At 37.1% G+C, this 26,448-nt stretch overlaps 1 protein-coding gene and 1 pseudogene across 1 annotated transcript; both read left to right on the top strand.

Moving 5' to 3' along the window:
• The first annotated feature begins 4,226 nt into the window (after positions 1-4,226).
• LOC143341476 (uncharacterized) lies at positions 4,227-5,102 on the top strand (annotated as a pseudogene).
• Positions 5,103-10,688: 5,586 nt separating this feature from the next.
• On the top strand, positions 10,689-11,467 carry LOC143341076 (uncharacterized). The gene has a single exon (XM_076763677.1). It carries the CDS (start codon positions 10,689-10,691, stop codon positions 11,442-11,444), a length of 756 nt encoding a protein of 251 aa, XP_076619792.1. The 3' UTR covers positions 11,445-11,467.
• Positions 11,468-26,448: the final 14,981 nt, after the last annotated feature.

The raw sequence follows: 26,448 nt of genomic DNA, 5'->3' as shown, positions 1-26,448 counted from the left end.
TCTCGACTGTCCAGGCATTTTTTACTTTCCGACCTATGTATGCGCATATAAGCAAAATACCATAATGTAAAAAAAATTCCAAAATTTTTTTTTACGGAAATACACGTTTCAAGACTCCCTAATCATATTTTAACTATTAAAAAAAAGACATTTTCTTACTATGCTTATGGACGTGCGTTCATATATTTATACTATTCATGCGATTGAGTCTAAACAACCAAATGAATTTCAATGTAATTTAAAATTTTTAAATCTGAAAAAATTTGGAAATACTGTCCTATTTGTCCTCTTTGTTTAGCAATTTAAAAAAACGCTGATTCGTTAAAATCAATCATATTAAAATAAAAGACTGGCAAATTTTTCTTCTTTCAATGAAGGAAAACTCTTTTACTTAATCTTTTTCGAAGGCGAAGGTGAAAAAGTCGATTTCGCCACGGCAACAATGGTTGGACGCGACGCATGGACGTTCCCCCGAAATAGGGGATCGGTTTTTGTTTTCCAGAAACGCGAGCGAGGCGATCGAAAACGCGAAACGCATTAGTTGGATAACGGAGAGTCGCGAGGTCCACGCACCCGTTTGGTTGTCCAGGCGGCAGGGGAGGTGAACCCCTACGTGGCGCGTCCCCAGGTGGCGGATAGGGGTAGCCGCTGGGATAATTGCCTGATATCGGTAGAAAGAGAAGGGGAGAGAAATTAGATGCATCTGGTAAAAAGAAGTGGTAATTATCAGAGGTCGATAAAGAGGAGGTGGGGAAAGAAATTAGACGCCTTTTGACTGTTTCGAAAAAGTGATATATTTAATTTTTTATCACAATTCAATGCGAGTATAAATTGTGTAATTCTATTTCACAAAAATTAGATACAGTTTTTTATTTTTAGTTATTAATAGCATCATATAAAATGTTATCCAGCGCATATGCCAACAGCTCGCAATCTACAGGCGAATTTCTGTCGTAATATTCACGAAGGATTTTGTCAGCCACACGTTTATGCATAATACTATTCCATTTTAAAATATTTGTAAATTCTTGGTATTTCTCACCAACATAGTGCGTATTTTGGCATAGCTACGAATATGCATGCTCGATGCACTGTTCCAGTTCGAATAAAAATAATAGAGTTGACGGTTTCATATACATGCAAGCATCATGTAATTTCACTTGTACAATGTTCATGTCGCGCATTGCAACAACCGTAAGCACCAAATCACAAATTGATAACGATGTTGGAGAAGGAGCTGATAGCACATGTTGTTCGATATCCTCGCGTTTCCGGATAAACACCATCCATGTTGAGTAAGGCAGCAACAATGTATTTCCTCGAGTATCACCAAGAATAATTTCTACGGCGGTGTTACATATCATTCATGTATGGGACTGAAACGTTTGATGGCTTGGGCGTTGACCCGATCATCTAGCGCACAACCCCTCGAACGGGGTTGACTCATGCCGTATGTGCACACCCGGCCCAGTTTTCATTACCTTATATGGTAATGCCCCGCCACTGTATCGAGTAATTTCCAGTATATAAGGGCCGCATTTTCTTACTCGGGGAGCACAGTTTTCCTAAAACTCTCAAGACGACGTCACTTTGATACTCGAGGCAAGATCGGGCTATAATCCCCTTCGAGCAACATCCTACCTTAGTGGTTTTAACTGTGAGTTTCAAACGTCTAAACCGAGTAGTAGCTCCCGCGAACGCGCCGCGTAAAAGCCGATTTAAAACTCTCGCCGTCGTGGCAATCTAGCAATAATACTAGTTTTGTTAATACACCATTGTATTTGAGCATCGAATAGAATACATACAAGTAATTATACTGACTTGCATTATTCAATCAATACAACCCTGGACCATATTAACGGTAAGACGAGGAGTATCTCACGGACCCGGTACACCTTTACCGCTCGAGGTGTACCATTACGATAGAGCAAAGATCCTAAAACTTCCTAAAAACCTACGTGGCTCCCAGGGTATAAAGCCCCTGTTTCGTCCACTCCTTTCTAGCGGCTCCCAGGGTATAGAGCCCCTGGTTCGTCCGTGAAACCATACATTTCTCCTTATAAATTTAACCCCCGTGGCTCCCAGGGTATAGAGCCCCTGGTTCGTCCACGTAACCTACTCCTACGGCTCCCAGGGTATAGAGCCCCTGGTTCGTCCGGAACTCCCGTCTCTTTCCTAACCATACCTAAAACCACCGGTCGAGTACTGCCCTCGACCGAATCCAGGATCTCGCGCTCGCGCTCGTAACAGCGGATACAGGTCCTACACCGATTGCAATATCCAAATACTTGTATGCTGTGGATGTGAGGGCAATCCTCCTTCCCAGTATATGAGGCGTTGAACGCTGTTTCTTGCTACTGTTACGTAAATAAAGAATGAAAGGTAAGTAATGACGATAAGAAAAAATGGTGATAATAATACTTACTCATTACTTGTGCATGCTGTATCGCAAGGAATGCAGTAATTCATTTTTTCAGCAAAATTTGAACGTAGAATTCAATAGATAATGTTTCACGACGATACTATCAAACGAGTGTGAATATTGTGCAGCACTTAAATGCAATGTTGCATCATATGTACCAGGGGAAGCGGGTGGCGCGTAGTGGTGGGAGGAATTTTTTATATCACGTGTTCTTCTTCTGCGAAAAGTGCAACTTTTGCAAAAATGTCTTTTAAATTACCTTGAACACGTCTAAACATGCAACTTCTGCAAAGCGTATAACATTACATTCGCAGGATGATGCAACCAAATAATATTCTTCGCGACATAGATCATTTGTGGGGGGAGGAATTTTTTATTTCACATGTTCTTCTTCTGTGAAAAATGCAACTTTTGCAAAAATGTCTTTTAGATTACCTTGAACACGTCTAAACATGCAACTTCTGCAAAGCGTATAACATTGCATTCTCAGGATGATGCAACCAAATAATATTCTTCGCGGCATAGATCATTTTTACGTTCACGTTGTACCCAATAATTTTTTTGGGATCCGCGAATTTTGCGAGCTATTGGATCCTAGTCATTTTACATACACGCTATTCATATTCTTATTTTATGTCGCATGTTCTTCTTCTGCGAAAAGCGCAACTTTTTTTGCAAGGCGTTTTAGATTACACTGAACACGTGCAAAAACGCAACTTCTGCAAAACGTATACACTGCATTCACAGACAAAGAATTCTGTAATATATATATGGAGAGCCTTACCGTGGAAAAGAAATTAGATACCATGTTTTGATGATTTAAAAATATGATATATTTATTAAAGCAACGAATAACTATGTTACAAAACATTACTTTTATGGATCTACGAATTGTGCGAGTTATTGAGCCTCAACCATTTTACATACACATTGTTCCCCTTCTTACTATTTTATGTCACATGTTCTTCTTCTGCGAAAAAGCGTAACTTTTTTGCAAGACGTTTTAGATTACACTGAACATGTGCAAAACATACAATACATTCGTGGACGAACACGCACAAAGAAACACGATTTCTGCAAAACGTATAACATTGCATTCGCGGACACAGATTTCTGTAATATATCGCGAGCATCACCGAGAGCATCATCGGGACAGTGATTTTTGTAATATATCGTGTACATCACTGTACACATTAGCACGAAAGATGACAGTATGGATCATCAAGAGCAGGAGCTGTACGAGCGGGCCGCTCAATTAAGATCGAAGGAAGAATACAATTTATGGGAACATCGATTTGGCGACTATCTCAATTCGTTGGAGGAACGAAGCCGAATCAAGGGACTGCGACTCTCAATCGGTGAAAAACAATCATTGATTGCTCGTATCGCTAGATTGGAAAGTCTAAAAGATTCGACACGCAATCGATTTGTATATGTGGGTGCTGGATATAGTGCAAGACTCAGATGGCGTGAAATTGATACGGCTTTCGTTAACCATATATTGACCGGTGCGATGATAAATTCTAACCACATAGAGCCTCGCAATTTTTTCGAAGATACGAGGGACATTGTAGTTGATCATGTGCGAAACATTGTGCTGAAACATGATAGTGTAAAAATAAATACTATACTTAACGGTGAATTTGTGGCTGGTAACAAATGTGCAAACAAAAGTGTTAACACGAAAAATTGTGAACTTTTTCGCTTGTCTGACCTACGTGAATGGTATGATTTACGCGTCATCGAACCCATTCTAGTATCCTTAGACAAGTTTCAGGAACGTGATAGTGGGTGGGCGCTGTCGCGTATACGCAATTTAATCGTCAATGTAAATAAATATATGCCGATGCATGCGGGATGTGCCATATAATTACCGCGACAGATACGACTAAAGAAAGCTGTAATCAATGTATGCTCGACGGACAATGCATGTTTCGCATGGTCGGTGGTAGCTGCTCTGTATCCAGCCGAAAGTCACGTATCTCTGGCATCATCATATTCTCATTATACGACAGTGTTGAATATCCAGGATATTGAATTTTCAATGACATTGAACCAAATTAAAAAGTTTGAACATGTCAATAACATCTCCATCAATGTCTATACCATTGAGAATAAGAAGGTGTTACCAATACGAGTCATCGATAAGAAGATGGAGAGGCATGTCAATTTGTTGTATTTAGAAGGAGCAAACGACGTGGGACATTTCGCATGGATTAAGAACTTATCTCGCCTCGTGTGCATACAATTGAGTAAACATAATGGCAGGAAATACTTTTGTGATAGGTATGTACATAATAAATCTTTTAAATATTTTATGTTAGATAAAAATTATGTCTCTTATTGCAGATGCTTACACTACTTTAGTTCGAATGAGAAGCTGGAAGCTCACACCATGGATTGTGAGAAAATGAATGATTGCGCAATCATATTGCCAAATGATGATGGCAGTAAGTGGCTCAGCTTCAGCAACTACAACAGGAAAGAACGTGTTCCGTTTATAGTATATGCCGATCTGAAATGCATCCTGGAGAAATCGGATACTGATCGAGAAGCGTCAAGATACACGTATCAGCATTATCGAGTATTTAGTGTGGGATATTATATGCGGTGCTCGTACGACGACTCGTTATCTACCTTGAAAACGCAGATGAAGAATCGAACTCGTGCAAGCGCATAAAATTGCAATTCATCGATTCGTTTAAATTTTTAAATACAAGTCTCGAGAAATTGGTATCTTTTCCTAGTAAAGATAAACTTGAAATTACACGATCCGAGTTTCAAAAATTATCTGCGGAAGATTTTGATTTATTGACGCGGAAAGGGGTGTTTCCGTACGAGTACATTGACTGTGTCGAAAAGTTGAACCAATCATGTTTACCATCGCGCAATTCATTTTACAGTTCCTTGACTGGCGATACTGTATCTGAAAACGACTACGCACACGCCGTCAACGTGTGGATGCAGTTTTCCATTCAAACGCTCGGCGAGTGTAGCGATTTGTATTTGAAGACGGATGTCTTCCTGTTGGCTGATATTTTTTAAAATTTTCGCAATAGTTGCATCGCAAGTTACGGACTCGACCCCGCACACTATTATACTTTGCCAGGTTTTACGTGGGATGCCATGATGAAACATACACGTATCAATTTCGAATTTCTTACCGATATCGACATGGTCCTATTTATCGAACGTGATATACGTGGTGGTTTGAGTCAATGTTCCAACAGGCGCGCACGAGCCAACAACAAGTACATGCAGTCGTACGATCCATCGCAACCTATTCCAATAGGTTATGGGCCCAGGCTACGCCGCGTATTAAACGTGTGAAAAAAAAAACAGACAATATAAAAATAACTGTAAGTGCTAAGAGTGTGTGAAAGTAAAAACTTGTGCGTCGAAAGAAAAAAAAACGTGAAAAAGAAACAGATACTGAAAATATACAATTGTTTTGTGAACTGTGAACAATGTGTGATTCAAGAGCAATGGAAACCGCGAGTGTTAAACGAAACATTAAAGTGTTCGACGGAGAACGGTATGGAATTTGGAAGTTTAGAATTCGTGCCGTTTTAACCGAACTGAACGTTATAAAGGTGGTGGACGAAGATAGTCCGTTAAACATTACAACAGAGTGGAAAAAAGCTGAGCGTACTGCAAAGGGGATAATAGTAGACTATTTAGCGGATTCTCTCCTGAGCTTTGTAACGCCAGAGAAAACTGTAAAAGAAATATTTAAAAATTTAGACAGTATATACGAAAGAAAAAGTTTGGCTACGCAGTTAGCTTTAAGAAAAAGACTATTAAGTTTAAAGTTACAGGGAGACATGCCTCTAATGAAGCATTTTACAGTTTTCGACGGTTTAATAGCCGAGCTCGTGGGGGCAGGGGCAAAATTAGAAGAAATAGATGTAATTTCTCATTTGTTATTAACAATGCCATCCTCATACGATGGGGTCATAACGGCCATCGAAACGTTATCGGAAGATAATTTGAGTTTGGCATTCGTAAAAACAAGACTATTGGACCAGGAAGTGAAATTAACAAACGAGAATAAAGACACAAGTACGAAAGTGCTTCATGCAGTGAGGAAACGTGCTCGTGACTTTCCGACGATAAATAAAGATCGTCATTTTAATAATAAGAATAATAAATATAAATCTACAAAACTGTTCGCGACAAAGTGCCATCAGTGCGGGAGAAAAGGCCACATAAAAAAAGACTGCTTCCATTACAAACGATCTCTACAGTACAAGCAGAACGAGATAGGAAGGACCCTGCAGACCGTGCAACTCGCACAACCACTAACTGAAGGTGCGAATATGTCTGGCTTCGCTTTCATGACAGGAGATTATGAAATAAATGATCAAGACCAGAAGACAATATGTTTTCTACTGGACTCTGGAGCTTCGGATCATCTCATCAACCGAAGAGATTTGGCGGTGGAATTCGAAAATCTGAAGTCACCAATAAGGATCTCCGTTGCCAAAAACGGAACATACATTTTAGCAACGAAGAAGGGCACGCTGAATGTTGTCAGCGACACGGGAATCAGCGGTCAGTTGAAGGATGTTCTCTATTCCCTGGACGTTCCCTACAATTTGCTGTCTGTAGCAAAAATGCAAAATGCGGGAGCAACAATAATCTTTAATAAGGAGGGAGTACAAATTCTAAATGGTAAGGAGATTATAATGAGGGGTAAGTCTTTGAATAATCTAATAGCTGTAGACCTAGTGATTAAAAATAATAAAATAGAAGTAAGTAAACAAGTATATAGTACAACAAATAGTAACTATAAACTATGGCATAAACGACTAGGTCATGTAAGTAAAAGTAAATTTTTAGAATTGAAAAATAAAGAAATGGTAAGCGATGTAGAGTTAGTAAATGCAATTCACATTAATGAAAATTTGTGTGAAGCTTGCATTAAAGGCAAACAAACACGTTTACCATTTAACACAGCAAAAGAAAAAGACTATATAACAAGGCCATTAGTAATAGTACATTCTGATATCTGTGGTCCGATTGCTCCTTCTACGGTAAATAACAAAAATTATTTTGTTACATTTATTGATGAATGTACACGCTATTGTGTGGTATATCTAATGACAAATAGGTCAGAATTCTTTGCAATGTTTAAAGATTACGTAGCAAAAAGTGAAGCACACTTTAATTTAAAATTAGTTAATCTGTATTGTGATAATGGTAAAGAGTATCTGTCTAATGAGATGAAAGATTACTGCGTTCAAAAAGGTATCAGCTATCATTTAACTGTTCCGCGAACTCCACAGTTAAATGGTGTGGCGGAGAGGATGAACCGAACCATAACAGAAAGGGCTCGGGCAATGATAGCTGGTGCGTGTTTAGATAAAGTTTTTTTGGGGTGAAGCGGTTCTTACCGCTACATATTTAATAAACAGAACCCCAACTAGAGCGGTGAAATTAGATAAGACACCGTTTGAATTGTGGCACGGTAAGAAACCACAAATAAAATATTTGAAAGTTTTCGGTTCTACGGTATACGTACATAACAAAACCAGTAAATCAAAATTTGATGACAGATCATGGAAAGGAATACTGGTAGGGTACGAAACAAACGGATATAAAGTTTGGGATGTCGTTGTTAGAGACATAATTGCAGATGAAACAAATTTTCTAAAATCTAGGCCAGGAATAAGAACCGAAACGGTTAATTCTGAAGAACCTAGAAACGAAATTGATGTTTCTGACGCAATGTCAAAATCAATAGTAGAGGTTGAGAAATCTGATAATAGGAAATCAGATGTAATAAATTTGAGAAATTCTGGAAATGAAACTGATGTTACTGACACACAGTCAAAATCAGTAGAAAAGTCGAATACATCTGATGATAAATCAGATGGATTGAGTTCTGAAAGCTCAAACAGAATTTCTTTTAACGAAAATAAAAATGAAACGCAGGGTAGTAGTTCTTCTTCTCAAATAGACATAAACAATACAGATGATCAAGCAAATAAAAGAATATTATCAGAACCCAGAAGGAGTGATCGGAATAAAAGACGTCCCCCTATTTCATATAATGAAGACGATATACCGGATGATTATTTAATGTGTGCTCAGTCAATAATGTGTAAAATTCCTCAGTCATATGAGGAAATCGCAAATAGAGATGATAGGGATAAATGGGAAAATGCAATAAAAGAGGAAATAAATTCTCTCTTAATTAATAAAACGTGGACTATAGTCGCGAAACCGGAAAATAAAAACATTATTGACTGTAGATGGGTATTCACAATTAAAATTGATGAAAAAGGGAACCCATGTAAATATAAATTATATATAGCACGTTTAGTAGCAAAGGGATTTAGTCAAAAGTATTTAGAAGACTATAATGAAACGTTTGCACCGGTTGCAAAAATTTCGAGCTTTAGATTTATCATAGCATTTGCAAATCAGTTTGATTTATTAGTACATCATATGGATGTTAAGACTGTATTTCTAAATGGTAAACTAAAGGAGGAAATTTATATGAAAATTCCTGAAGGAATTGATGGTAGGGGTAACCAGGTATGCAAATTGAATAAAGCGTTATATGGACTTAAACAAGCAGCAAGGTGCTGGTTTGAAGAATTTGATAACGTTTTAAAAGATAGAGGTTTTGAAAGTTCGCCGGTAGATCGTTGTATTTATATTTTAAATAAAGGGGACATATCAGAAAATATATACGTAGTATTATACGTAGATGATCTCATGATTGTGACAGCAAACATGGAGACAATGAACAGTTTTAAGAACTATTTAATGAATAAATTTAGAATGGTTGATTTAAAGGAAATGAAATTGTTCCTAGGAATTAGGGTTAATAGAGAAAAAGATACAATAACTTTAGATCAAAGTGCATACATAAAATCAGTTTTAAATAAATTTAATATGCATGATTGTAGACCTGTAGCAACTCCTCTCGAAAATAAGTTGAACTACGAAGCATTGAACTCAGATGAAGAGTATAATGCACCTTGTCGGAGTGTCATTAGTTGCCTAATGTATGTGATGGTATGTTCACGTCCTGATATATGCATAGCAGTAAATGTATTAAGTAAATATACAAATAAAAATAATGAAGAACTCTGGAAAAGCCTGAAAAGAGTTTTAAGGTATTTAAAAGAAACGATAGATATCAAACTAACGTACATCAGGGCACAATACAATTACATTCTGACGGGATATGTTGACTCGAATTGGGGAGGAGATGATACAACGGACAAAAAAAGTACCACAGGCTATTTATTTAAACTATTTGAAAAATGTACAATATGCTGGAACACAAAAAGGCAGCAATCAGTAGCGGTTTCAAGCACTGAAGCTGAATATATGGCGTTGTTTGAAGCAGTGAAAGAAGCACTTTGGCTGAAATCACTTGCAAATAGTATAAAAATAGATATATTAAAATCAATTATAATTTTTGAGGACAATACCGGTTGCATCAGTATTGCAAATGATCCAACAAGTCATAAAAGGTCCAAGCATATTGACATAAAATATCATTTTTCTAGAGAACAGGTAGAAAATAAAGTGATAACTTTAAAATACATTTCCACAGATCAACAACTGGCTGACGCATTGACCAAGCCACTTCCGAAGACTAAATTCGTAGACATGACAATTGGAATGGGTTTAACATAATTAATAATTAAGTTTAATAATGGTCTGATCGTGGTTTTTCTGGGTTTCCCACGATCCTTAGCAACAAATGTTGGACCATATGTAGTTCCCCAGAAATAGAAAAGTAAAAAGGTATATCTTAGATGATTAGTTTTAAAGGCAATACTTTTATAAAAGATTTTCCGATTGATTTTTGAGGAGGCGTGTTGTATTTCCTAACCGTCTTGTTATGTTACAAAAATCATCTCCAGTGACGATTGTATATGTCTGGAGTTTCCTTCAGTTTTGGCCATGGGTTCTACGAACTTATGGTGTTTATTATACGAAGATAAGAGTTCGTCGCTAGGGCGAACTGCGCTTCACTCTCGCCTTTCTTCTGCGGGTGAAGTCACAGTCTCGAAACAGATCTCATAGAGAACGGTTCAAAACTCTAAAATATACCTTAGCGTATTTAATAAAAGCGTTAATAAATTTACCAGTAATCATTGTCGTTTTAATTAATCATACGTCCCACAACCCTACCTATTCCAATAACATCGAACTAAATACAAAGTACAGAACTCTTGCTACAAACGATTTTGAAAAAAATTTATACAAGTTAATGAATAATGCAGTGTTTGGCAAAACCATGGAGAATGTGCGCAATCATGTAGATGTAAAATTAGTAACGAAATGGGGAGGGAGATATGGTGCAGACGCACTGATCGCTAAGCCAAATTTCCACAGTCGCAGCATATTTTCGAAAAACCTAGTTGCGATCGAACTGCGTAAATTGTCCGTCAAATTTAACAAACCAATCTATGTGGGTATGTGTATACTAGATATATCTAAGGTTTGTTTGTATGAATTCCATCACGATTACATGTTAACCACACATAGGAATAAATGTAAAGTTATGTACACCGATACAGACAGTCTAATCTACCACATCGAGTGTGACGATATTTATGAACTTATGATACGCGATATTGCTCGCTTTGACACGAGCGATTATCCCACAGATAATCGATATGGTATTCCGCTTGCTAATAAGAAGGTACCGGGTTTAATGAAAGATGAAAATAATGGTGCGATTATGACCGAATTTGTTGGATTGAGAGCGAAGATGTATGCCATGCAAGTCGATGGCAAGAAAGATACGAAAAAGGTGAAAGGTGTCAAGAGTAATGTTATAGCGCGAACTATAACATTTGATGATTATGTGCAATGTTTGATGGGCGAGGTTGAAAAGATTTGTCACCAATCGTGTATAAGATCCACGTTGCATGAAGTGTACACGATATCAGAAACAAAAATTGCTCTGAGTCCATATGATGACAAACGATATATTGTACCATATTCAACCGAGACGCTGCCATGGGGGCATTATAAAATACCGCTTTAGACGTACCAGTATACATATGTTTGTAACTCCATAAAAGATCCAAGAACGCAAAGTTTGCAGAATGCTGTGGGAGAAGCTGAGGGCATGCAATTCTACTAATGTTGGCAGATACGAGCGAGTACCACTCCCATTCCTAAGAAGACAAGTCCTCCCCCACCCGAGTAATGCACTATATAAAGAGTTGTACGACCAGCCCATGCCATTTATAGCAGAAGTGATTTTTGAAGTTTTACATAAAAAAAAAAATAAAAATTTTAACAATGGTTGCGGACAAGTGGGACGAAGGTATGTAAAACAGGAATAATTCTTATCACATTAGTTTGTATCATATTTAACAATCTCAATTACAAAATATAATATTCTAATATGAACATTCTCGCCCCCCACGCAGTAAGAGTTAGCTTGGATGGTGCTGGCTCATATGCAGAGGCTGTATTACTTTCGTCGCGATATAACATCATTAATAAGAGGTATTGTTTATGGGGAGGTGAATGCTATAGACGGCGACGGGAACTGATGCGAATTTGCGAGCAATGCTTAGCCGCGCTACCAGATCATGAAACAATGGAGTATGACAAACAACCAACACACATTTTGGTGATGGTGTCAATGTGTGGTGAACATCATAACATATTACATTGTGGCGAATGTGGTGCACAAATATACAAACTCGCTGATGCACTACATTGTATGGGATGTGTTGACACAATCACAAAAATCCCATTACATAGAATATCGAGACAGGCAATAATAGTTTGCGAAAACTTGTATTAATCATTTATATTTTTCAATCATTTTTATATTTTTTTACTCATTTTATATTCTTCACCGTTTTCATAATCATTATATATATATTTTTATTTATATTTTTATGTATGTATTTTTAATTTTTTAATCATTTTATATTTTAATCATTTTTCATATTTTTAATCATTATATATTTATATTTATATTTTATGTATGTATTTTAATTATATTTTAATTATATATTTTTTCTTATTAATCCTTTTTGTAATTATAGTATGTAATAAAACAATTTATATATGTTGCCGCCACGTGAAGGGTTTCCGCTGCAGTCGACATTGAACAGTGCCGCTTTTGAGGAAGTTACAATTTTTCACGGACCGCATGCAATTTCTAAAGGACTAGGTCTGGCCGGATGCCGGTTTCAGATTTCTTTGGAAACGGTCCCCGGTTAGACCACCCTCGACGGCAATTGATGTATTGCAAACCCTCACGTGTTGACCACCAGTACTAGGACTGTAAAAACAAGAAGGGTAATAAATAACCCAGGGATTGTGCAACGTCCTGCAGACCTTGATTTGCAGGATGAAACAAACCAGGCTGTGGGCGTTGTACAATCCAAAAACTGTCCAAAATTCGGATTGGGCAGGACAAGGCCCAATCCAAACATCGACGCCTCCAAGGAGGCAATAAGAGGGAGATACGGAGTCTTCCTCCAGGACTGGACATTGGGAAAAAGCAGAATCCGCTGTATTCTCAACGAACGTGGACCTTTGAACTTGGTTTCGCACTGGACGCGAACAAGTGAACTGTACTTTTTTAAACTTGGACATTGTAAAGGATATCACCTTACAAGTGATATCACTTTTAACTTTGGATTTACTAGATCACCTTACAAGTGATCGACATAGTTATTGTTATTGTTTGAATAAATTGTTTTTGCAAATCGATTAAATATTGATTGCTACATATTTAACTCCCCGAATCACCTACGGAGTTAACAATATACATAGTATCATGATCAGTATCTCTACACATCTCCCTCACCCCAATTTGTTATTAATTTTACATTATGAAAAGTTCACAGTAAAAAAAAAAAAAGAAAAAAAGAAAAAAAATTTATTTCTGATATTTCAACCACCCGTTGTATAATTTAAATACATTTTGTAAAGCACAAGTCCTTTCATGGTTGTTGCATCGCAATGTATTAGCACGATCGAGATTTTTCAAACACTTGATATCTTCGTAATCGGCATCAATGGTTTTAGATTTATTCTAAAGTTCATAATTTTATAAAAAGATACATTTATTTCCAGTATTTCAACCACCGTTAACTAGTATGAAAGTTCATAATTTTATAAAAAGATACATTTATAACCAGTATTTCAACCACCATTAACAAGTACATGTTTTTTCAGAAGCTTACAAAAGCATTAAAAGATTTTTAGACGTATTTTGAAAGTTCATAATTTTATAAAATTGCTAGGAAGGATGGGAGATGGGGAAATTAGATGTATTTTTTAAATGACATAAATTGATTCAAAAAGATACATTTATTTCTAATATTTTAACCGACAATTGTGTAATTTAAATACATTTTGCAAATCAAAAAAGGTACATTTATTTCCGATATTTTAACCACCAATTGTATAATTTAAATACATTTTGCATAGCGCATGTCTTTTTATGGTTACCACATCGCCATGTGTTTGCACAATCAAGATTTTTTAAACATTCAATATCACCATAATCGACATCGATGTCCTCAGCATTAATATGTTCAGCCACCATGTTGGTTAACCAATCACGCTTTTGAAACCCTTTTACATATACAATTGGGTTTGACTCATCTACTATTACCGATATAATAAGCGTTTTGGTCATGCTGTAGGGTATAAAGCCGTCGTCCCACGACAGCCTGTGATGATTCTTCGTCATCCAAGTAGCTCGTGATTTATCGGGCGCAGATAATAAACACCATTGATATGGATTTTGGAAGATATAATGCGCTAGAGTGCTTCCTTTTCTCAGCACTGCCACTTCCTTTACAACAAACTCTGTGTCGCTAACGAATCCTTGTATGTCAACAAATGTTGGTACCATCATAAAATATCTTTGAAACTATGCTGCAATGCGGTGTGTCCGCCTGTTATATATATATGAATATTATAAACATTGCTGATGTTACAGTTTATGTAATCTTGCGCACAACGTTGGACAGTGGACAGTATTCGACAACGCGATCATGCAAAATAAGACAATACGCGGTAGTATTTGCTAGCACGTTTTCTTTACAATCAAATTCTATTCGCACATCTATGGTAGCGCTCTTGATTGATTCGTTCTGTCGCGAGCAATTGATGACTACAAACGGCCCATACAACGAAAAGTTCTCCCTGTTGCAAAGCGTTTCATAACAGTCGTATCCGTAATAAGCTTTACGAAAATGTGCATACATATCAAAAAGAATAGCATATCTGTTTTTATCAAAATCAAGATTCAAGTCATCATACGAATAAAAGTCAGAGTTTAGATACAGTTTCACACTGGTCAAGTTACATTCATCGAAGTTGCTCGCATCTTTAGACATGTTGCTCTTCCGACCAGTCTGCAGCGCAAAAATGACGTATTGCGACTTCTCCAGCTGAGTTGCAGTTTTAACAGCCCATGAATGTTTTGTTGTACTTTGCAATAATGGGTACTCGTACAGGTCCCACGAACGAAAACTCATGCTTAGGTATTGTCCGCTTTCCAAAATCCGCACATCGATAGTTTATTCGTATCATTCGGTATAATGCGCGGCATTCGCCACTGTATCTTTAGTAATTCGATCTCTGGCTCCAGTGCGGAATTTGCAATGATGCAGTTGTTATCATTGCGAGCGCGTATAAGGATGAGTTCATGTCGAGCGTTGACTACTATACGCTTGTAATCTTCGCAAAAACCCAAGAGCATGTTGAGAGGTACACAAAAGTTAAAGTAACCTGTCGGTATGTTTGATTGTGCGGCCCATCCAGCATTCCGTAAAATTAACGATTTGTCATATGTTGAGGACACGAATGTTTTGATGGTACTTGTTATCCCAACGTTTCTGTTACGATCGATCTCCACACCATTGAGTTCATATCGAATTTCATCAAACATAAATGCAACACAATTATTTCCGAGGAATGCATCCAACTCATTGTTTGGCTTCTTTACTGTGAGTCTTCCTTCAACGTATAGAAAGCTCTCACATGGTAGTGTGTATAAATCCTGCTGTTGTATAGGTATTCGTATCTCATCGTTGTGTCCAAACGTTGTGTTGGCGTATGGGTTGTACGTGTGAGTCTCAATCTTGACAATGTGATCGTCAAAGATCGGTTCGCTTCCAATGTTTAAGATATTAGCCATTTCGTACAACAAAACCCAACGATTTCAGAAATTCAACATTCGATGCAGTAAGTTTCGTGGGTGATCGAATTGTCCTCTCGACTGATGGTTTTAGACAGTCAATATTCGATACAGTGTGGTGTGCAAGCGATTGAATTGTCTTCTCTTTATTTTCGCGCGTCGTCTGTTTCACTTGCTCCCCTTCGTTCAGCACAAGCATCTCCCACTACAGTCGTTGTCTCCGCACATGCAGTCGAACGGTGATCTGTTCCCCTCGAAAATCGAGCAATTGATCGTCTTGATTCACAACGCGAATCGTCAAATCCGAAATGCTTCGTGCAGTAATCGGAAGGTAAATGATCTGTGTTGGTCTTTCCGATAACTTATATCCTGGTGGAACGGTAGGCGAAAACTCATGTATCGTGTGCGCACACTTGTTATTGCTGTAAGCGCCAGCTGTCACGTTGCATTCAATGCGAATGATATTTACATTCATTATATTAATTGTTGCATCCGATTCGTGCCATTTTCGTGGTTATAGCACCCGATTCGTTGAAAACCCCAGCAACGAGCCAATAGTATTGGGTTTGATAAAATTTATGCTATAATTACACTTGATTTCGCTCTTCATCGTATTGTTGTTAGCTCTAAGCATCAAGGATAGGTTCCCTTCATTATCCCATGAAAGCGATCGTTGCAAATACATGTGAATGTCGTCCAACTCATAAGATCCCTCGGGAATAATGATTTCCTTATCATCATTATCGTAATAAAATGTATTATTTGACAAATTTACATTTGGTATTGTGTAATATGTTTCAAAGTCCATAAGACCGAGTTCGTAATCACCATTGCTGAAATCGATGGTTGGAAAATAGCTTGCTGCGAGAATACTACTTTGCCCGGTGAGCGTTAACGTCAGCGACATGTTCCAACGGATACTGGAGTTAAAATGTACAATGATTGTCTTTAAATTGATTGTCAACTGTCAGCAGAAACTGTAAACACAGCTGTCCACAATTGCTTTGATTATAGCGCTGATAAGGCATGTGATTATACTCGATTACACTATTCTTCAAATATTGTATCAGTTCCCTCGGCGGTTGAAGATTGCCAAAACTATCAAAATATATGGCGCATGTTCCCCGTTTTGTGTATGCCACCCAATGAGTACCTGATCCCTCAACAGTATCCAAATTTACGATCCCGCTCTCATTCCAACGTTCTATGTATTGTCGGTGCCGATTATAATGCAAAGTCGCGCAAGATTCGTCGAGTAGCACCACCTGTAGAGGATGGCGATGCTATCAGCAAACTATACTTGCAAGAAAACATGACAATTATAAAAAATTGACAAGACGAATTCGACAAGAAGATGATCATGTTTCAAGATTACGTTCAGAGTTTGAAAGATCAACTGAATCACTTGGAGAGGGATATTATCGAATTCCGAAATCAAATGCATCAATAGCTGGACGTTGGGACGTTGAGACGTTGGGGTGTTGGGGCGTTGGGATGTTGAGGACGTTGGGGCGTTGAGACGTTGAACATTGATTGATTGATAAGATGTGTACGTTAGGTCTTCGCGTCAGTGGCGAGTCATACATGGCTGAGAAGAAAACCTCCAGTATCGAGAAACGATGTCTTGTGGAAGAATTGCATGCTCCGGCGAGAAGGCATTTTCCCCGAAGACGCGTCATAGTACATGGGTACGACGACCTATGGCAAGCGGACGTGGTCGAGATGCGACCTTACACGCGATATAACAGAGGCTTTCATTACATACTCACTGTTATCGATGTGCTGAGTAAGCATGCGTGGGCTATACCCCTCAAAACCAAGAATGGAAATGAAGTTTCTACAACGATCGGGAAGATAATCCGAGTGTTAGAAACGTAGAAATAGATAAATGCCCGAAGCGGGCCATGTGCTTCTTTTTGGCGCGTTTCCCCCTCTTAAAGGAGGATCGGCCAGGACACTTAGACAAAGGAGGGCCGTACTGTCAAGGGTGCCCTCACGACCCTGGTTCTCTGTCAGGGTACAGATTTGTATTGGCTCTTGCCGTGAGCAGATATACGTCGAATATAGTTTTTGGAAAGTCCATCGTGTCTTAAGTTTTATTTAAAACGCCCGACTGCTATCCTGACCGTAATAGCAACATTCTTACAAATCAGAAGCGGGATAGACCGTGGTACGCTAAACGCGAGTACATTTTATTAGTGATATTGCTAAATACACCGTGCAAAGACACTAAGTGCGAAGTGCCGGGTATAGACAATAGAAATATCACTAGTGGACAATAAGTGTATTTTAGTTCGTAGTTATATAAGACATAGTGAAGTTAAGTTTAGCGTAAGTGGACTTTTGTTATTAATCTAGTGACTCTAAGTACATATTATGAGTAATATGGACCGTGCGTCGTGCAGCCGAGATGTGGATACGGCATCGAATGGCACCAGTGTCATGGAATCGCGCCTCCAAAAGCTCAAAAGCATGATGGAGGAGTTTTTGCGATCATCGCGCGCACGATCGCATGCGTCCCGACGGCGGGAATCGCGTTCACGTTCACGTCCGCGTTCACGCAGCCCGGCAAGACGATCTCCGCCGCGGAGACGATCACGCAGTCCGCGAAGAAGCGAGTCGGAGTCGCAGAATGCTCGTCTCGATCGCGTGGAACGAGACCGTTCTAAAACGCGAAGTTCTGCGTCACGTGCGAAATCTCCCGGTTACGCACGCCCGGGGGACGAAAATTTAATCCCCATCTACGACCCGTCGAAAGAAGATCTTTCGATAGAAAATTGGGTTCGTCATGTGGACGACTTGGCAGCTCGATTCGCATGGGACGACCTTAGTGTCATGCGATTGATCGCGACGAGATTGCGAGGACATGCCCGCCAATGATATGATACGCAGATGCGAGTCGCGACCACGTGGGCCGAAACGAAGGTGTTTCTCGTCGCTCAGTTCGATGCGAACGAAAGTGAAGTAAGGAGTTGTGTCTTCTGTTACATACACGACAATTCCCGAATGTGCAATTGATAATGTTGTGATTAGGTCGTAGACAGTTTGGACAAAGCTTTGCTCTTTTTACAGTTTCTAAACGATCGCGAACCGTTAGTCTTAAAAATTGCGGGCATGCGTATAGTGCTACTCGAAATGTAGATCGTCCGATGTATATGTGTTGATCGAAGGACCCAATGTAAGTCTTTCGAGGTATGATATGTGACCCGGTTGTATCCGGCTCGAAGGACCAAATGTTGAGAGCCTTGGTAAGATGTGCGTCGGAGGCTCTTCTTGCACGTCTGGTGATATGCAAGGCGTTGGTTGTGTAGTGGACTGTATATCTTTTGGCGTGGACCCTCTCTCGTTCGTGCGACTTCGCGTGTTGGAGTTCGACGTTTTGTCCTCGACGTTTTGTCCTGTTTGCACGCTAAATGTCGCGCCTTATATCCTAATGCAAGAAACCAGCCGCATCCAATCAGAACCTTTTTCGTTCAGGATTGGTGCGCTGGTACTTCTTGCATTTCACGTTCGCGAGGGTGGACTGCGCGTCCCAGGTATAGGGAAAAACCCTGGCCCAACGGTCAGGACCAGGTCGCGAGGTTGCTGAAGCGGGCCCTTTATCACTAAAACCATTTAGCGTCAATGTAAACGCCGAATTGTTGTTATGAGCGGAACGGGGTGTTTCGCGACGCAACATGTCCTATTTGTCCTCTTTGTTTAGCAATTTAAAAAAACGCTGATTCGTTAAAATCAATCATATTAAAATAAAAGACTGGAAAATTTTTCTTCTTTCAATGAAGGAAACTCTTTTACTTAATCTTTTTCGAAGGCGAAGGTGAAAAAGTCGATTTCGCCACGACAACAATGGTTGGACGCGACGCATGGACGTTCCCCCGAAATAAGGGATCGGTTTTTGTTTTCCAAAAACGCGAGCGAGGCGATCGAAAACGCGAAACGCGTTAGTTGGATAACGGAGAGAGTCGCGAGGTTCCGTTAGAATAAAAAGACACGACCCCTAGCAACAGCATGCGTATTTTGTTTGCCCCACATAGTCACTCAAAGGCTAAAGCCTGAAATTAAAATCAAAATAAAAATTAAATATACAATATAAAATTTTTCTATATTGCAGAAGATAGGGATAAATTGTAGTTAATTGTATTATGTAAAATTTATTTCAAACACTTGAAAAATCATCTTCAGTCTTCTACATTCATCATCAAGTCTTTCTTCTTTGAATGTAGATTAACTTGTTTTATTTCCAATTAATTTATATTTACAGGCATGTCTCTATAAATTTCAAATCAATTAATCAATTTGAATTTGTGATATTATGTCAGCCAGTTTCGAAAATATGGTTTCAAGAAAAACACATTTAAAATTTCTGACATGATTATTAACCGCTGGGTACTCTTCCCTTTAAATGACTATAACTTTGTTACTTCTACGAATTTTAATGAGTCTACGTTTATAATAATTGCTAAATAAGGAGGACGAGTTGCAAGCCAAAGATCAGTTGCAGGGTTTTTAAAAAAGACAGATTGGCATTTTTCTTCTCATTGTTTGCGGCGTGTTTGCGAGGGATGTGTCCGATATATACATATGGATATAATCAATTCATTTTCCTTCAATAATTCTTCATTGCAAAAATTCTACAGTATTCTTACATTTTTTCATATTTTAAAATTTTCCCATATTATTAGAAAGTAGGTATACGGTGAAAGCTATACAACTTTATATATACAGGGTGTTCGGCCACCCCTGGGAAAAATTTTAGTGGGGGATTCTAGAGGACAAAATAAGACGAAAATCAAGAATACCAATTTGTTGATGGAGGCTTCGTTAAAAAGTTATTAACAATTAAATTAAAAAATTTCAAATCATTCTGGAAAAATTATTTTCGGTTGCGGGGGTCAATTACAATCATTTTTTATGAATACACATATCTCCGAAATCCTACTTCCCTTCGAGAAAAAAATTCGGGTAGGTGGTGAAATTTTTCGACGAAAAAAAAAATTTTTCAAATCGTTCTAAAAAAAATATTTCCGATTGCAAGAGTCGATTATAATCATTTTTGGTCAATAGACATACTCTCGAAATCCTAACCATTTTCGAGAAAAAAATTCCTTACCGAAAATATAATTTCAAGCCGAAAGCTTCCCGTAAATTTCATGCGAATCTTTAAAACGCCATAACTTCTGAACGGATTAGACGATTTTAATGTTCAAAAAGCCAAACGCCGCGTATTTTAGTGTAGAATATGTAGCAATTATAAAAATATTCGAAAGGTTGTTCCTTGGCCCCGTAATGTTAGAAATACCCCATAAAAATGGTCCAATTTTCAAACAGCCATAACTCCTACAATAGTGAATATATTTCAATGAAACTTTTTTCTGAAGTAGAGCTCATGGGTACCTACAGAAAAGTATTAGATAACTTTTCTGTAGGGCGTCAAACAAAATTACTAAAAATCAAAAACTAATTTTTAAGAAAAATCGACAAGGTGCCTAAATTTTTCGACAAAAAAAAAAAATTTCAAATCATTCTGAAAAAATTATTTTCAATTGCGGGGGTCAATTACAATCATTTTTTGTCATTAGATATATGCCCGAAATCTTATCCACTTTCGAGAAAAAAGTTCAGTATTGGCGGAACTTTAAACGTTAATAACTTCTTAACGAAGCCACCATTAACAAATTGGTATTCTCGATTTTCGTCTTATTTTGGCCTCTAGAATCTCCCATTAAAATTTTTCCCAGGGGTGGCCGAACACCCTGTATAGTGCATAATCGCTTCGTATGGAAAGTCAATAAATCTTCAAAAAGCGTCCAGGTCCGATTTCGAGAAATGTAAGGTCTGTCAGTCACTATGGCTTTTGCCGTTTACTGACGATTCGAACGTGTGGCGATTGGCAATGCCAGGCCTGCTTTCGAGAAATCTAAGCGACGTCAACGATGCAAGAGCGAGAGGGAAAGTGAGTATCAGCCTGTTCTTCTCGCCTCTTCCGAAACTCTACGAGCTCACGTATACGCAATTGGGCATAGTGTGCGAAAGTGGAATGAGGAGTTCCTGGGACCCCCGATGCGCGGTTTGATAATACTGATTTCGAGTCGTAAATACGTTTTTGCGGAGTTATTTTTTAAATAAATGATGTATTACAATTTAAAATAAAAAATAGAGGATTTGCAGTATACGTATCAATGAGATACATTCTTAGGTATTTTAATAATCTTGAAATTTGTAAATAACCTTAATCGATTGATTACTCCAATGAAATTAATCGATTAATGTCCAATTATGGACCGTACAGCTTTCATTTCGTTAAAAAATAATACAATTTCTGAAATTTAATTTTCTGTCTCACTTCCTCTTTTGTTCATTTCTAAATCTGTTGGTAACGTTGCGAGTGCCGAAAAAATACATTAGGTGATAGGTCTACTCGTATACCTCGTCGGTGATATTTGTATGCGAATGAGTTGAAATTAAATTCGCTGAAGCAATACGTACGCCCTGTCTTTAGAAATTGAAGTGATCGAAGAAAACAAAGAAAAAATCTAAGATGATGGAGAAGACATTATTTGTTGGAGGTGAAGAATCGGAGAGGAGGTTAGAAAGAATTTTTCTATAAGCTGGCTGTCGACAATGAAGCTTTATTTAAAAACTTTATGCGAATGTAGAGAAAATTTTGAATACTTATTGGAGAAAATCCGCTGATTACAAAAATTAATATATTTAGCTACCGGCGATAACTATGTATACTTTGCTTTCGTATTTGTTCCGGATCTCTGAATTGAGTATCTCAAATATTATTTTGTAAGTGTAAAGAATGATATTACTATACATATAATTATATTTACATATAAAATGACATACGATAATAATATAATACTGATGTATATAATAATAGAGTATAAATTATTTATTGTCAATATTATTTATGCAAAAATACTAAATCTCCTTCCTTCTATGCTCTATCAGCAAAGGTACAAACTAGTTGTGTATAACTATTTCTAGATAGCAAAATTTCTGAGTGTAGCAAATAGATAGATTTTGATTCATATCTGCTTTCATTATCGTAATATGAATTCTATGCATCATATTTTCTGGAAGATGCATTGAGTAGTATATCATTTATGAAATGTATTGCAACTATTTATGTTTTTGGCCTGATTTTTTGCAGTTCATTTCCTACATATTCCCCATATGTTAAACAATCATCTCTCCAAACAGCATGTTTTAAAATAGCATAAACTTCTACTTTGTGACATGAGGTAGATACAAAGTATTATTTTTTCTTTTTACTTTTTTTAAATGTTTTCTTTCTATTTACTTGTCTTGTCTTTTGTTCCTATTACAGTGTGATTCATCAAGTATTATTTCTGAACTTTAAATATCTTGTGCGTTTTCAATATTTTACGAATGTATAGTTTGGCAACAAGCTAAAGTATTGATTTAAATAAAGTCAGATCAGGGATTGACAAAAAAAAGCTGCAGTTATTTCGAACGTTTTTGTGTAATTTTTTCTTTCTCCCATGAAATCTTTGAAAGAAACAATCATTAAGTGTCTCTGCTACAGAAGTGATACAACTAAAAAAAAGCAGCTTGCAAATTGCAACTATAAACCATGTAATTTAACTTTATGGTTGCTATTCACAAAGTGTTCTCTTTTGAATTGTGTCACATTCGTAGAAAGAGTGCGATATACACTAGTGCCCACATAAATGACCAAGCTCAAGACCAGCCTCAGTCATTTGTGTGGGCATGGTTAGTTCTCAGAATTGAACGGAGATAAGGAAAGAGGATAAGTGCAAGTGAGATACAATAGCTGGCACTGGAAATCATTGTATAATTCAAATCGATCCGTCTACAGTAAACATTGGATATGCAGCAATGATTCTTAAAATAAACATTGCTCAGTTTACGTACAGTGGAGGCGAATTTCGACACCAGCAAATGTTTATATACAGTCAGTCCCATAAGTATTCGTACCCTCGTTGCTTGTAAAAAAAATTTGTTGAAATCAAAGGATGCATTTAAAGTTTTGCAATAAATTTTTTATTATAAATGAACACATGTATAAAGTTTATTTATACCAAATTATAACAAAATTGATTAACTAATAACAAAAACATTGATTTTTCTCTGCATAGTACATAACACTCCACAAAAGTATTCGTACCAGTGCAGATTTTGTCAAAAAATTGCATATTATGGTAACTTTTTTACTTTTGTATTATTTTTGTAGTATTTTGTGGGCCCACCTTTATGCTTTATTACATCGTTTAATCGATTTGGCCTACTTTCTATCAGTTTAAAGTGATATTTGGTTCAATACTATTCCAAACTTCTACAATTTTTTCTTTCAGTATTTGTTTATTGGAAATTTCATGCTCGCGTAGTCTTTTATCTATTTCCGTCTATAAATTTTGTATAGGATTTGTATCTGGACTCTGAGGTGGTGTACATACAAAATGGGGAACGTGATAAAGTAATGATTCACGAACAATCTGAGCAGTATGCTTCGGGTCACTGTCGTGTTGGAAACAATAGTCATTTTGCGGATCCAGTTTAATCGTACTTGAGTGTAGATTTTCTTCGAGTATATTTTTATACTGTATCTTATTCATAATTCTATCAATAAAGACAAGATTGTGTGCTCCGGATGCTGCCATGTAGCCCCAAACCATCACGGAGGCTCCGCCGTGCTTTACAGTCGGTTGTAGATTCTTTAATTCTAGTTCTTTATTAAGCTTCCTTCAAACTTTTCCTTTTCCGTCACATCCAAAAATATTAAATTTCGACTCATCAGAGAAAATAACTTTATTAGGTATAACTTTAAAGGTATTACTTTAACTTCTATACTCTTTCGCAAATGCTAATCTCTAACTTCTGTTAATTTTACTAATAAAGGACTTCTTTCTCGGTGTTCGACCATGAAAATTTTCACCTCTCAATATTCTTCGATAAGTTTCAACAGAAACTTTCTTATTGAACATGTTGTTACACATTGTAGCTAACTTAGGCGTACTAAGTTGAGGATTTTGTTGCACTTTACCTATTATAGTTTTTCTTTCTCGAACGGTTAAAATCTTTGGTCTTCCAGTACGTTCGTTATTTAACAAATTATCACTTGTTTTTATCCGTTTAGTGATGAATTGGATAGTTGATTTACTTCTGTCCATTATTTTTGCTCTCTTGGTGTAATTTGAAAATTATTTGATGCTCTTCTAGAGTAGTCTTGGACTTCTTTTGACTCATTTCTGATTATTGATGTTATTTTAACATAATTTCAAACTAGACTACTTTGTTGGCACTCACTCAACCAACTGTAAACTCTGGAAATTATTTTCGATGTGAAATGACATTCGAAACAGAAGAAAATTGACTTTGCTAAGAATGGTACGAATACTTTTATGGACTATTATTACGTAGTATGTAGAGTAAAATCAATATATTTTTGTTATTAGTTAATCAATTCTATTATAATTTGATATAAATAAACGTTGTGCATGTGTTCATTTACAGCAAAAAGTTTATTGCAAAATCTTACATGTATCATTTGATTTCAACAAATTTCTCCCATAAGCAATGAGGGTACGAATACTTATGGGGTTAATTATACGGCCATATCGTCAAGACTCGAAATCGCCTTTTGCTTTTACCGATAGCCGTAGTTGATAACTGAAGAAAAGGACAGCGAGTGAGAACGAGTGGGAGCGAATGAGAAAAAATAAACGGCAGTCGAAGAAAAGGATAACGAATGAAAAAAAATGAACTGAAGTTGAAGAAACGGACTCTGTATGATTTTTTGTCTGTTCTGTCCATTTCAAATCAGTGATTTAATGAAATTATTAATATTTGTGTCATTCTACGACAAATCAATTACTTTTTGGACAATCAATTAGCTGATATCACGTTCTCTTTAAATTTGCAAGGTTTATTTCTACATGTTTCAGTGACATTTTTCAATTTTTTGGGCGAAAAAAAGTTAAAACTGACGATACTGTATACTTTCAAACACAGTCGCTTTTAAAAAAGGTTGTCTCACTGTGTTCATGGTTTTGGCCATTCTGTTTGTTTCAAATAAAAAAACGTGAAAGATGTTAAATTAGTATGATATAACGCGTATACCCCCCTGCGAACCGATCTCCGTCAGAAACAGCTCTGCGGCCGGTGGTTCACCGCATGGCCGCTAGGAGTCCCCGCGTTTTCGCAATTAATTACGGGCCGTGCGAATATTAAAACCGGGCTACCGGCTGGATTTGGGGAGTCGTATCTTGCTCGTCAAAGCTTGGTGCAGTGGAATGAATTTCAACGAAACTTTACATTTAAATTTTATGTTCTCGTTTCAAGGTCTGATTAGATTTTGAGCGTGATCAGCTCCCGGATAATGATGATTATACGTCTTATAGTTTTATAATTATTTCGATACATATACATTATTTGAAAAAAATTTTAATACAATTTATATAAATCTTAAGAAGGATTAAGATCAAACAAACTTTTCTTCTATTTTTCCTAGAACGGAAAAATTAAACGAAATCTTATACATTGCAAACTTACCTAAATCATATTAAAAACGTATTCCACAAATATTTTAGAATAATGTTGTTCAAAGCAGTCTTACTCTTAAAGGGTTAATTAAGAAATAAATATTTAGAAATCGGAGTAAGTAAAATTTATTAAAATGAAAAATCACTCTTAACCAGTACCGCGCATGCTGTAACAATCTTCAATAACAAATATTTTCTAAAGATATGATCTAAATAGGAGAATGAATTGCTACAGAAATAGATTAATACTGACTTTTCCCGCTATGTTTTTCAATAACCGTATCAATTTGTTACACAGAATCAAATGTTATATATTTGACTTAACTTTGCGTAAT

Source organism: Colletes latitarsis, chromosome 4 (genome assembly GCF_051014445.1).
Source record: "Colletes latitarsis isolate SP2378_abdomen chromosome 4, iyColLati1, whole genome shotgun sequence".
Classification (NCBI taxonomy): Eukaryota; Metazoa; Arthropoda; class Insecta; order Hymenoptera; family Colletidae; genus Colletes; species Colletes latitarsis.
This window is presented reverse-complemented; position numbering and strand designations above follow the sequence as displayed.

Excerpts from the sequence above, each read along its gene's own strand:
- LOC143341076 (XM_076763677.1), top strand. The coding sequence starts at position 10,689 with ATGGAGAATGTGCGCAATCATGTAGATGTAAAATTAGTAACGAAATGG.